This window comes from Enoplosus armatus, chromosome 4 (genome assembly GCF_043641665.1).
Source record: "Enoplosus armatus isolate fEnoArm2 chromosome 4, fEnoArm2.hap1, whole genome shotgun sequence".
In the NCBI taxonomy this organism is placed as follows: Eukaryota; Metazoa; Chordata; class Actinopteri; order Centrarchiformes; family Enoplosidae; genus Enoplosus; species Enoplosus armatus.
This window is the reverse complement of record NC_092183.1, coordinates 26,863,322-26,874,590: the sequence shown is the minus strand read 5'-3', so window position 1 is coordinate 26,874,590 and position 11,269 is coordinate 26,863,322. Positions and strand designations below refer to the sequence as shown.

The following is an 11,269-nucleotide window of genomic DNA, read 5'->3' as shown; positions in this document are numbered from 1 at the left end:
CTTGTGCTGACAGAGAGCGACATGAATCTATGGGTGTTTAGTCAGTTCAGTCCGAACATTGTGCAAAGAAAGATTAAGGTGGTCGAAAGAGACAGCAGATAACGGACAGCGACGGCACCTCCTGTTGGATGCTGGCTCAGCATGAGCCGAGCTGATACACACAGTTGCCATGGCTGAAGGAGCAGCGTGCTGAGGCCAGCCAGGGGGCAGCTGCCACTCAGCAGCATGCCGGGAACACAAAAACTCACATATACGCACACCGTTAAACAGGCAACGCACCCAATCCAGCGGCTCTGTCATGATGCAACAACACAACACATATTTCTGCAGTGAATACTGAAAGCTGCCCTCCTTAGGCAGCAGCCCCGGAGGACCTTTGACACCGGTGCAGCTGATGCAAGTGTCTGCTTCCTGATAAACAGGGCCGATTAAAGGTGAAAATCAATGGAGAGATTCCAATTCTGCAGACTGCACCCAAGCCACAGGACACACAGCAGTTATTTTCCAAAACATGCATGAACTGAAGGTACTTTACCATGGCCCCTGTGAAGGAGTGCAGGTCACCCAACAAGGAACTCTGGCCTGGACCAGTCTGTACAAGAAGAACACAGAAAGTTGATGTAAAGTAATTCTGACCAAAAGAAAAACATGTAAATTATACGCTGTGCCTTCAAAACAAAAAACTAAAGCAGCCATCATTTTCTCACAAGTGGTCTGATTACATTTTAAACTCGGGCCACCCAAACTTTCCAAATTAAGATCTTTTTCTCCTCCTGCCGGAGGTGTGCCATTGTGCAGCCAGTACCACTGGGATCAAATACGGAGTAACATTTATAGAAAGTGAATTCATGATCAAAATACTATTTTGGCTATTCTGACAAAGTCCCTTTAACAGCATTGATTTAAGGTCAGTTAAGGTCATTGGTTTTGAAATTCAAATCAAGGTTCAGTTGTTCAAATCAGCAGCTCACCATTTTAATCAGGCAGGTTTATCTCATCTCTCTCATAAAACAAGTGTTAATGGACATTCTTGGACAGCCGGTTTGCTGAAAATAAATATGAAACCTAAACTTAATTACTTTTAAAGGTTTACATCATTGTTCTGGGAGAAGGTTAGTGTCCCACAATGTAAATACATGTTTATCGGGGAAACCTGGCGGGTTAAGGCACCGACCACAAACTGCAATGTCCCTGGATCGATTCCAGCCGGGGACCTTTGTTGCATGCCATTCCCCATCTCTCTCCCATCATTTCCTGTCATCTCTCTACTGTTCACTCTCACATAAAAAGGCACAAAATGCACCAAAACATACTTTAAATAAGTACATGTTTATCATCTAAACAATGTAATTACAGTGTTGTTTTTTTCCACCAGCTGGTGCAAATGCAAATTCAAAAGTCTCTGCATCTAATCTGAATTAGTACCTGAAGTGATAAACCAAACAAACACCCCTTTCTATATTCATTTGCAGTGCTTATGTGGCTGGATTTTGAAGGCTGGTCAGACTGTCGGCCTATTGTATTAGAGATGTTATACACAAGCATCAGGATGTGTAAATACTTTCTCAGGGAGCAGGTCTATGCAATGAACTGATTGTAGCTCGTGATCGACCAGGAGATCGTGAGCCTGTGGTTGGGCAGTCATGTTCAAAAACGTTCAATAGCAAATCAATTCGACATGAAATGGCACAACAAGGGAAGGCTTGGCCAGCAATAGCAGGATTTAGGTCTTCAGTAGAGCTTATATTCAGTCAGTTGCATCAAATGTAGTAAAGAGAGGCAAAAGTACTGACGGCCACAGTTAAAGAAACAGCAGATGGCTGAAAATATCACATAAAAACAGTAATGCAATATATCTTTTAGACTTACCACAGACAATCAGTAACGGACGATGAGCAGTCCTGATGATCCTGTTTGGAAACTCTCACAAGTAAGACATGGAAATCTGTGGAAATGAAGGCAAACACACACCTGAAGAATGAGCAAATGCTTTTCCTTACAAACGTGTCTACATTATGCAAACAGCAGACTTTTTCACTGCGACATTCAAGCTACAGAAGCTCTTTTGATTCCCCTTGTAAATATAGCTGTACTGGTGGTCACAGTGGCTTGCATGTGAGCTCAGAGATACCACTTAAACTCAGTTGTGGAATGGAAAGAAAGCCGACTGGATCTTGAAGCACTAAGTCTACAGCCCAGCCAGACATGGTTCAGTCACGTGCACTGCTCATCTAATGTTCACCTTCAGAAATAAACAAGAACACTCGATTCATACATAATTGTAAACCCCTGCCACCATGTCTTGAGGTTAATACAAGCTAATGGAAGATATGGCCGATGTGCTAGTGTAAATCGTTGTTGGGTGATTTAACTACAAATAATGTTTATTTGTAGTTAAATGACCCAACAACGGTTGGTTACCTGCCCAAATGGCTGGTCAAGCACACATGCATGGCAGAGCCAAACACTTGGCTGGTGGCTGGTATTAAATTTCTGTCCAGTCTACAGTTGGAACGGCTGGAAAAACAAAAACAGTCATTTGCCAAGAACATGAATAGATACAAACTTTTTTTTGTCCAGGTAACGATGAACAGGTAATGGAGATTATCCTCAAAGTGATATCGCCTCGCACCTCTTTTCAAAACAGGCAACCTGTTAGGGATCTCTCAGGATACAGGCCCAGAAATAGTTGTAAAGGTCATCTACTCTTGCAGAGACTGAAATCTGATCTGAGAAGGTCGGTGAATGAGCAGGACCTCAACACACCTTCTCGGGATCATTTAAGATGCTTATGGGCAGAAACGAGACAAAAATCCCACTGTGAGGCAGCCAGAGGAGGCCATTACTTCACTGACCAAGCAGTCCAACTTTTACTGCTGGTGCTACCTGATAAAGCATATCTGCCACACACACAGGTCTCTGTTTACTGCAGCGGGCTCATGACCCGTGGCTACGGCTCAGTCTGGTTCTGAGTTTAGAGTCACACAGGGAAGGCTAAGCCCCTTAGAGCCTTAACGTTACTCCTATCCCGTGACAGGCCACCATGCATCACAGGCTGCAACATTATCCAGCAAATAGCCTCAATCTTATAACTAATATTAGAAAGTTTCAAAAAGACATACAGACTGAGGGGGTGAATTGCAATGACTGACTAGTTATCTTATCAGGTAGCGGTATTGACCATAACAGCGGCACTGAAAAGGATTAACTCGCTTAAAAAGCATACACGTCGGCTAACTTTGTGTCTGAGAAAACGTATTCCGCTAGGTTACTGTTAACATTATGACTTCACTTTCAATGACTTTGTTAACTAACGCTAGCTAAAATGGCAACGTTATTTCAAGTCAGCTAGCGTTTGCTGATGAAATAAACGTACGTTTTTAATTACAAATAAGCTGCAGTCATCCAAAAAACATACCCAAACACTTCTGAATCGTGCGAGCAAGCCGAGTGCTCTGCAACACAACACTAACAACTACGGAGAGCCATTTATTGCCAGGCAGAAGTCAGCAGCTAACGTATGCTAACAGGTTCGTCGGATAGATAACTACCCATGTCAATAGACAAAAGTAACAAGCTAGCTAGCGGTAACATTACTGCCGCTCTTCCTTCTCTTTGGGTACGGTAACGTTAAGCTAGATCCCCTGCAGCTAACGTTAGCTAACGTCAATAGTTCATCAAGAATAGCACGTCCGTAAAGTAATGCTAGCAAGTTAACGCTTATTCCAAAGTGGATATTTTGATTGCAGCCAATATTAACATTTACTAGTAAGCAGTGTTCTGTTGTGTTGCACTCTCATAGTACTCGGTGTTTGCCATTAGTAGCTATGGCATAGACCAGCCAGTAAGCTGGCTGGCTAACATTAGCTGGTGGAGCTAGCGCAGCTCTCTGCAACTGTTTTTGTTGTTATGAGATGGAGGGCGGAACCCAAAACGGAGGCCTCTGTCAAAACACACCGAGGAACGACCACAACCGGCGGACTCACCAGTGAAAGGAGTGATGAGAAGTTGGAAGCCAAAGATTCACCCGAAGCCCGTGCAATTACTGAGCAGCAAATAAACCTCGATCAAATAAACATTAGTCATATCCGAGCCGAGGCCAGCTTCACTGCGTCCCTTCCCAGCACCGAGCCGTCGTCGCCATCGCCGCGAATTCTCCAGCCCAACAACTTACGTGCGTGTGTGACGTCATGGCGTCATCGCGACGCTCTGTGCGGGGGAGGGGCTGAGACACACCATGCGGTACGATCATGTAAACACTGGGCCTTTTTAGACTGCCCGAATAACTGTACAATATAATGGACATGAATCACACTGAATTCAGTCAGTGTTAGGATCAACGAAAGACTGCTAATGACTAAATGCTCCACAAGTTAACAATATAACATGCTGTTTTACATTACAGTAAAGAACAGGGAGGTTTTGTAGTGGTTTTATGGATGTATGTTTATGAATTTGTGTGCATTAATCTGTTCTGTGGGTCATTCCTCACCTTGAAGAAATAAAAACACAACACGGCAGGATCTTAAACAATTATGTATTGAATGATGGCTTACATATGCAAATTCATTTCCAAGACGCTTGGCATACCATTGTCCATTCTTTAACATTTAATAGCCTGACATGTGAGGCATTAGACAGTAATTTAAGCCTGCAGGACACTTCTCTTTATTGGCTCACAGCTGACTTTCAAATGAAACATTTTCTTGGTGACAAACCCTCAGTGTCAATGCAATCATTCAAATTTTGCTGACCAATTACCTCATTATTTAGTGACTAATGTCAATTATAAAATAAATCCATCTAATGTGTAGGGCTCTTGTTACAAAAAGCTTAGCTTTTTTTCTGGACCGGGTTGCACAAAGCCCTACACCCCTCTTAAATCACGCTTCACCACAAGGCATTACTTCTGTGAGGATAATGTATGAGGCATATGATATGGCACAAAATAATCTTGATTTAAATATTTACCTGGTAATGTTTACTGGGTCGTTATTGGGTTCTGATTTGACTGGATTCATGACGACTTTGCGAGAGCCAAATTCATCAGCTGCACCATGCATGGACTTCACTAATGTAAAAAGACATTAAGTGCTGATTCAATGTCCCTGTGCAAGAACAACAACACAAAAACACGGTCTATCCCTTGTCATGTGACCAGTATGGATTTGCATGCAAAACAATGAGATGGGCTTTACATGAAGAGCTAACGGTCTGCGTAAATACATTTCCTTTTCAGTCATAAGTCCATGTTGCCATGAAAGACAATGAAATTTCCACATAAGAAATGCCACTTCTAATCATACAGTATATTATGCACAAAAATGGTGGTAAGAAAACCAGAGAAAAATCTTCTGTGGCTCCAAGAGAAAACAAAAACAGTATTTTAGAGAGCAAAGTCTACTGATCTCAAAAAATGCAACCCATTAGCCTCATCCTGGTAGTTCCAATCTACACTGCACTTTGACATATCTGTGTAATGAATTACAAAACAGCAACAGCTCTCCAACAAACCACCGCTTTCTGTGAAAGTTGCATTTCCCATATACACACAACTTCCACAGGTCCATTTAATATATAACAGAGTCATTCTCTACACCACATAATGTTTATCATATTCACCACCACTGATGAGAGCAACTGTTTCAGTAAAGCTTTAAAAAGCAAGACTACCCTGAGAGAAGGTCTAAAACGTGGGCAAGCTTGCCAGACCAGAACTGGCTTGAATGGGTTTGGTTTATTAAATCTGTACACTCTATTTCAATATAATCAGCACATTTTGTTCCAAGAATGTAAGATATTCTTTTTTTTTTTTTTAGTAATTGTGTAATATATATCTCTACATAATACAATCCAAGTCCTCTGAACTATGTAGACATGTGCAAGTGTTTACTACCAACTTCAACGATACAGTAAAGGCAAAGACTTGTGGACACTAAGTTAGGATAATGTTGATATTTGAAATTTTCTTGAGTCCTCACAATTATCAAAATCTAAGTGCTGTAAGTAGTTCATACACGAGGTATTGAATATCTAGTTAACTGTTCTGAGTATAAAATAGAGGCAAAATACATAAAGAACATCTTGCAAGCATGACAAAGAAACTACAGACACAATACACAAGTGGTCAAAGATAATATGAGGGGATACCTGTAACCTTTTGTGTTCTTGAGTATAGTGTACTTACAGATTGGATGTTTTCATGTCGATGAGAGGTCACACTGTATCATGCTCTCACATACTGTGAGCTTTAGCCCCCGAGGGAGATCAACTCATGGCTGTGGTGTTGCTCACTGCAACCTCACGTCAAACTGCCCGGCTAAACAACATCTCAGTGCTTAGAGGTTGAGGTGTTTGATCAAATACACATTATTCTAGCTACAGCAAATGACCCATTTTTCAGAAAGTGCACTCAGTCAGGTGTTACCTGTGAGGAGGATCATACTGCACACATATAAGAGAATTATTAGCTCCTTATCTCTTCAAACAGCAGCATATTCTTTGTAAAAGACAGATTTTGATTCGCTAAAACCCGCCACTTGCTCCATGTTTGATCTCTGCACGACTGAGGCGTGACACGGAGTACCTTCCCTCCGTTGATTCAAATAAGTGTGGGTCACGTTCATGTATAAGAATGAAACACGTGGTCATAGCATGATGTGCATCAACATAATCTGAGGTAAACCAGGTGTCCTGTGTCTTGGCCTGTTACAGTCTGAGAACCAGTGCCTTAGAGGGTCAGAGAGGTAAGTCTGAAAGAAATCGTGTAAACTGTGCTCCTGTGTAGTGAATGCTTCACTTACTACCAAAAGCACAAGGGCCCTAAACTGTAAACCTCAAGGATTATTCAAAGCAAAAAAGAAAAGAAAACACTAAAAGTACTCTACTCATTAGATTGAACGTTTCCTTTTTTCTTATTTTTTGCAGGGTTTTCAACTTTTTTTTTTTCTCTTGTTTTCGCTCAAGTATAATCACAGGTGACTAACTACAGAGGATAACAGGGTCAGGTGAGTACCATGCTACATCAGGTTTAGAGAAGGCTATTGCAGACAATTCTACAACATGTACAACCACATTTTATACGTGTGAGTTACAAATATTTCAAAACATATCACCAAGAAACTAAGTACATACAAGATGTTGAATATTTAGAGTCTTAAAGGACTATCCCTCAGTCAGTAATAGGATTTCATGTTACTTGACTTAAACTGTCCAGTCTTACAGACAAAATCTGAAAAATTGCTATTCAAAAAGTAGCAAATTTGGTCAATGTCTCTTTTCAAATAGTTATAGTGCTTTTGATGGCTTAAGACAGGGGTCTTTTTTTAATCTCACCCAGTGGCAATCTACAGAACTTCAGTGTACATTTTATGACACCATAGCTGCAAAAGTCTTCATGTCGAGTCCAATAGGTAAAACAACAGCTAGTGCTGTCACATATATTTCAAAGTAGTATGCATTATCAAAAAAAAACAAAACAACAAATACACAATTATAAATTTTTTTTCAACCCTTTAAGTTCTTGTAGGGAATTCAGCCATGTGTTTAGCTCGGCGTTCCCGTTTCATATGAGTTATCAGTCAGAGAGGACAGGCCTTCGGGAGCCAGGCTCCGTTCCAAGTCTTCAGGAAGCTTCTATTTGAGACTCTCCTGTGTGCCGCGAGGGTCATCAGGACTAGATACAAGTAAATGGGAACTTAAAACTCCCATTCCAGTGTTTCTTCTCGATTGGCTGCCCTCTCTAGCCTGTGGATGATGTTATTGAGGTTGGCCATTTTCTCATTGCGTCTCTGAGTGCTTCTGTTGAGTTTGGGGCTTTGGAAGGGAAGGAGCAGGTTAGGGTCCAGGCTGTGATTGGTGCTTGTTGAGGGCGGGTTGGGCAGCGAGGGCGATATGGGAGCAGAGGAGGAAGGGACGGGGGAGACTGACATCATGAGGCCGGGTGAGGATGCAGCAGAGGGGGAGTTGAGGGAGACCTCCAGGCTGCTGCGGCAGGGCTCTGACGAGGCCTTGAAGCTGACCGGGTCAACAGGTGACTTTCCGGAGTCTTCCCCCTCGTGCCTGGACTGGTTGGTTCTCTGGGGACCGTCTATGGAGACGGCGACACGGTAGAGCCCCTGAGCCTGGCTGCTCATCCCCTCTTCCTGCCTCAGGCTCTGGCCAGCCGAGCGGGGCTCGCGGCAGCTAGCGATGGAGTCCTCGTGCTCGCTTTTCAACGGCGGGAACTGTAGCGCTGTGGAAAAACACTGAACTCTCGACTTTTTCATGGAGCCCTCCCTTCCCTCCTCCCCCTCGTCTTCCCTGTCTGTTGCCTCCTGTTTGACATGAGGCAGTGCGGTGTTGGTGCTAAGGGGAAGGCAGGAGGGGATGGGTCCTGAGGGCTGCTGCAGCCTCCTCTCCTCTCCATCAGAGTGGGGGCTCCGCGTCACTGAGGGGGAGTAGCTGTGGTGCTCAGCATCCGTGTCATTGTCTGGCAGACCTGCCATCAGCACCTCCCGTCGCATCCTGGACCTGCACACAAATACTGCTGTTAGACAAAGTGTCAAGATATTTAAGTTTAACTTTCCCAATTTACATTTCAGGTGTCCAGTTGCAGCTTGAAGCAAATGTATTGTAGTAATGAAAACAACAGAGGCAGCCATTAGCAAAGGTCACAAAGGTCACAAAGGTCATTGACTGGCCTGTAGTTGTGGAACCAGTTGATGACGGTGTTGGTTTTAAGTTTGAGCTGGGAGGCCAGTATCTCGATGGTGTTCTGAGAGGGGTAGGGCTCCAGGAGGTAGGCCTTTCTCAGAGCTTCTTTCTCCTCAGCTCCCAGCACCACCCGGGGCTTCTTCACCTGGCTGTAGGGGCACAGGTCCAGGGAGGCCAGGGCCGGACTCACACACTCAGAACGAGTGCTGGGTGAGTCGCTGTCCGAGCCGGTGCTCAGCAGCCCGTATCGCCTTTTCAGATAGGCTGGAGGGAAGACAGTGATATCCAGCGTTAGGGGATTACAAAACACCAACTCATTCTCAAACTTGCACTGAAATATTCTGCAGTATACACTCTGGGTCCCCACCTTTCTTCTCCATCTTTTTCATGGCCCGCAGCTTGTCCACATTGTGAGGATCATTGAGCCACAGCTGCATGCGCACAAACGGCTCCCTGCCTTTCAGGCTGAGTTTGTGCCAAGGCTTGGGCCTGGAGAGCAGGTCCGACACCGAGCCTTGAGTCAGACCCAGGATGGTCTCCCCGAAAAGACGCTGGCCTGTGGGAAACAAACATACACAGTGAATGTAGGACTTGTGTGTCTGCATTCATAAGGAGTGACAGCCCGACCCCACAGTGTGAACTTACACTCACCTAGGTTGTTGTCTGTTAGCACCTCCTTGACCTTCTTGGTGATGGCGTAAGTGTCCAGTTCCGGAGACATGGCTACCAGCTCCTGGATACCCAGTGGGTTTGAGGGCTGATGCAGGGCCATGAGGCTGGGAGTGGATTTCCCTCCCTCTGGGTGGGGGGGCAACCCCAGGCCCAGGCTCTCGGGCTGCTGGTTCTCCTTGCTGCTCTCCAGGGAGAGGCTGACGGGCTCAACCAGCGGACTTGGGTGGCTCTCTGCTGGACTAGGAGGCGGGGAGGGCGAGGACTGGGCAGTCACTGGGCTTTTTTCTGGAGGTGGGGGGCATCACAAAAAAAACAGTAAACCTATAGTCTAGATGTAGCCATTGCAGAAGTCCCACTGTGTGTAGTATACGTGAGTGTGTGTGTGTGTAAACTGCAGTCTCACCCTGAGCGTGGCACAGGTTCGTGGGCTGGCTGAGGCTCTGGCCTAGCTGATCCAGTAACCACAGCTGCATACGGATGAAGGGCTCCCTGCCTTTCTGGGTCAGCTTGCTCCAGGGTTTGGGCCGAGACAGCATGTCGCTCACGCTGCCCTGAGAAAGCCCCAGCACCTGAGCCGTACAGTACACGTTAATATACTGTGACTGTCTGAAACAATACTAACAAAAGAAAAAAAGAATCTTTGCTCTTGACACATGGTCTCAGTGATACACTTTCAGCAAACAACCACTAGAGGGAAGCAATACGCCACAAATGTTTATGTTGAGCGTCTTTTCATACAGTCTTGGAGTTGCATGACATTTCATGGAGATGAAAAAAATCCACGGTGAAGGAGATTACAGATCATTTTAACAGCCACAGTGTGCTTTGTGTGATCATGAATGAATCCACTAATGTGTGTGGTCATAAACCAACAGAAAACATTTAGAAAAAGTAATATTTTTCTATTTTTCACCTTGTCAATTTATGAATAAAATCTCAACGCACACCTGAATGCGCCAGAAAAACGTGTTTAAATAAAATTGCTGCTCTGTCTTCAACCTATGAGGAACTCAGTACAGTCAAATGTCAGGTATTCAGAAATATGAATGCCTCTCGCAAAAAAGGCCCAAGCTGGAGAATCAAGTCTTGAACCCTTAAAATCCTCAAAAGTGCACCATGAAAACTAAATGTGTTATCTACTCCACGGAGGATGTACTGTGACAAATGACAAAAGGTGCCTGGAAAAACACCCAGAGGGATTTTCTGGAAATAAAGGCATATTTTCTGGGGCTGAACTAACTAAACTGACACACAACACACAGCAGCTCATTTCAAGAAAAACACAAATAAAATATTGTTGTGAATACATCTTTCTCCTTTCCTGATTTCCTCTGTTGCTGCATATTTGTCACTCAGCCAGTGGGTCCAGTTTGTTGGATAAAATGTCACATTTGACCTGAGGATAACACATTGGAATTACAATTTCATTCATTTAAGGAACAAACTTATCCAACACGGATATCAGCCATTTGAGAAAGATATCCGCACTTTGTTACTCAATCAGCCGCATGTGACTGCTAATTAATCACCACAAAAATTCCTGCAAGCACACTGTGCCACAAGGAAATTCCACGTGAGATGAGTTGTTGAAATCTATCAATCTGGAGAGAATGCAGAATACTATGTGTGGTATGGCGAGACTTGTGGCCGCAACCCAAAGGAGCGACAACTCATTGAGGGAGTCACAAAGGATCATAGCAAGACATCCAAAGGAATGCAAGCCCCTCAGCTAAGGACAGTGTTGATGGCCCCACAATAAGAAAGAGATGGCAAATAGGATTCAGAAGGCGGAAACCAAAAAGTGGAGCGTTTCAGATAACGCAGGTTGTAGTATACCCAGTGTAAAGCAAATACAGCATTTCAGACTAATGATACCTATGCAGAGCTGTGCCTGAAGCAACTG

General features: G+C 44.1%; 1 protein-coding gene across 1 annotated transcript in view; it reads right to left on the bottom strand.

Annotated features, from left to right (window-relative positions):
• Positions 1-7,697: 7,697 nt before the first annotated feature.
• The window catches only part of cux2b (cut-like homeobox 2b), a 78,099-nt gene continuing 74,527 nt past the window's right edge, over positions 7,698-11,269 (bottom strand). Inside the window, exons 18-22 of the mRNA XM_070904421.1 lie at positions 9,770-9,935; positions 9,346-9,651; positions 9,062-9,250; positions 8,682-8,958; positions 7,698-8,511 (exon numbers count right to left, since the gene is read on the bottom strand). Coding sequence (XP_070760522.1) covers positions 7,698-8,511; positions 8,682-8,958; positions 9,062-9,250; positions 9,346-9,651; positions 9,770-9,935 — 1,752 coding nt within the window. The remainder of the gene's footprint in view (positions 8,512-8,681; positions 8,959-9,061; positions 9,251-9,345; positions 9,652-9,769; positions 9,936-11,269) is intronic.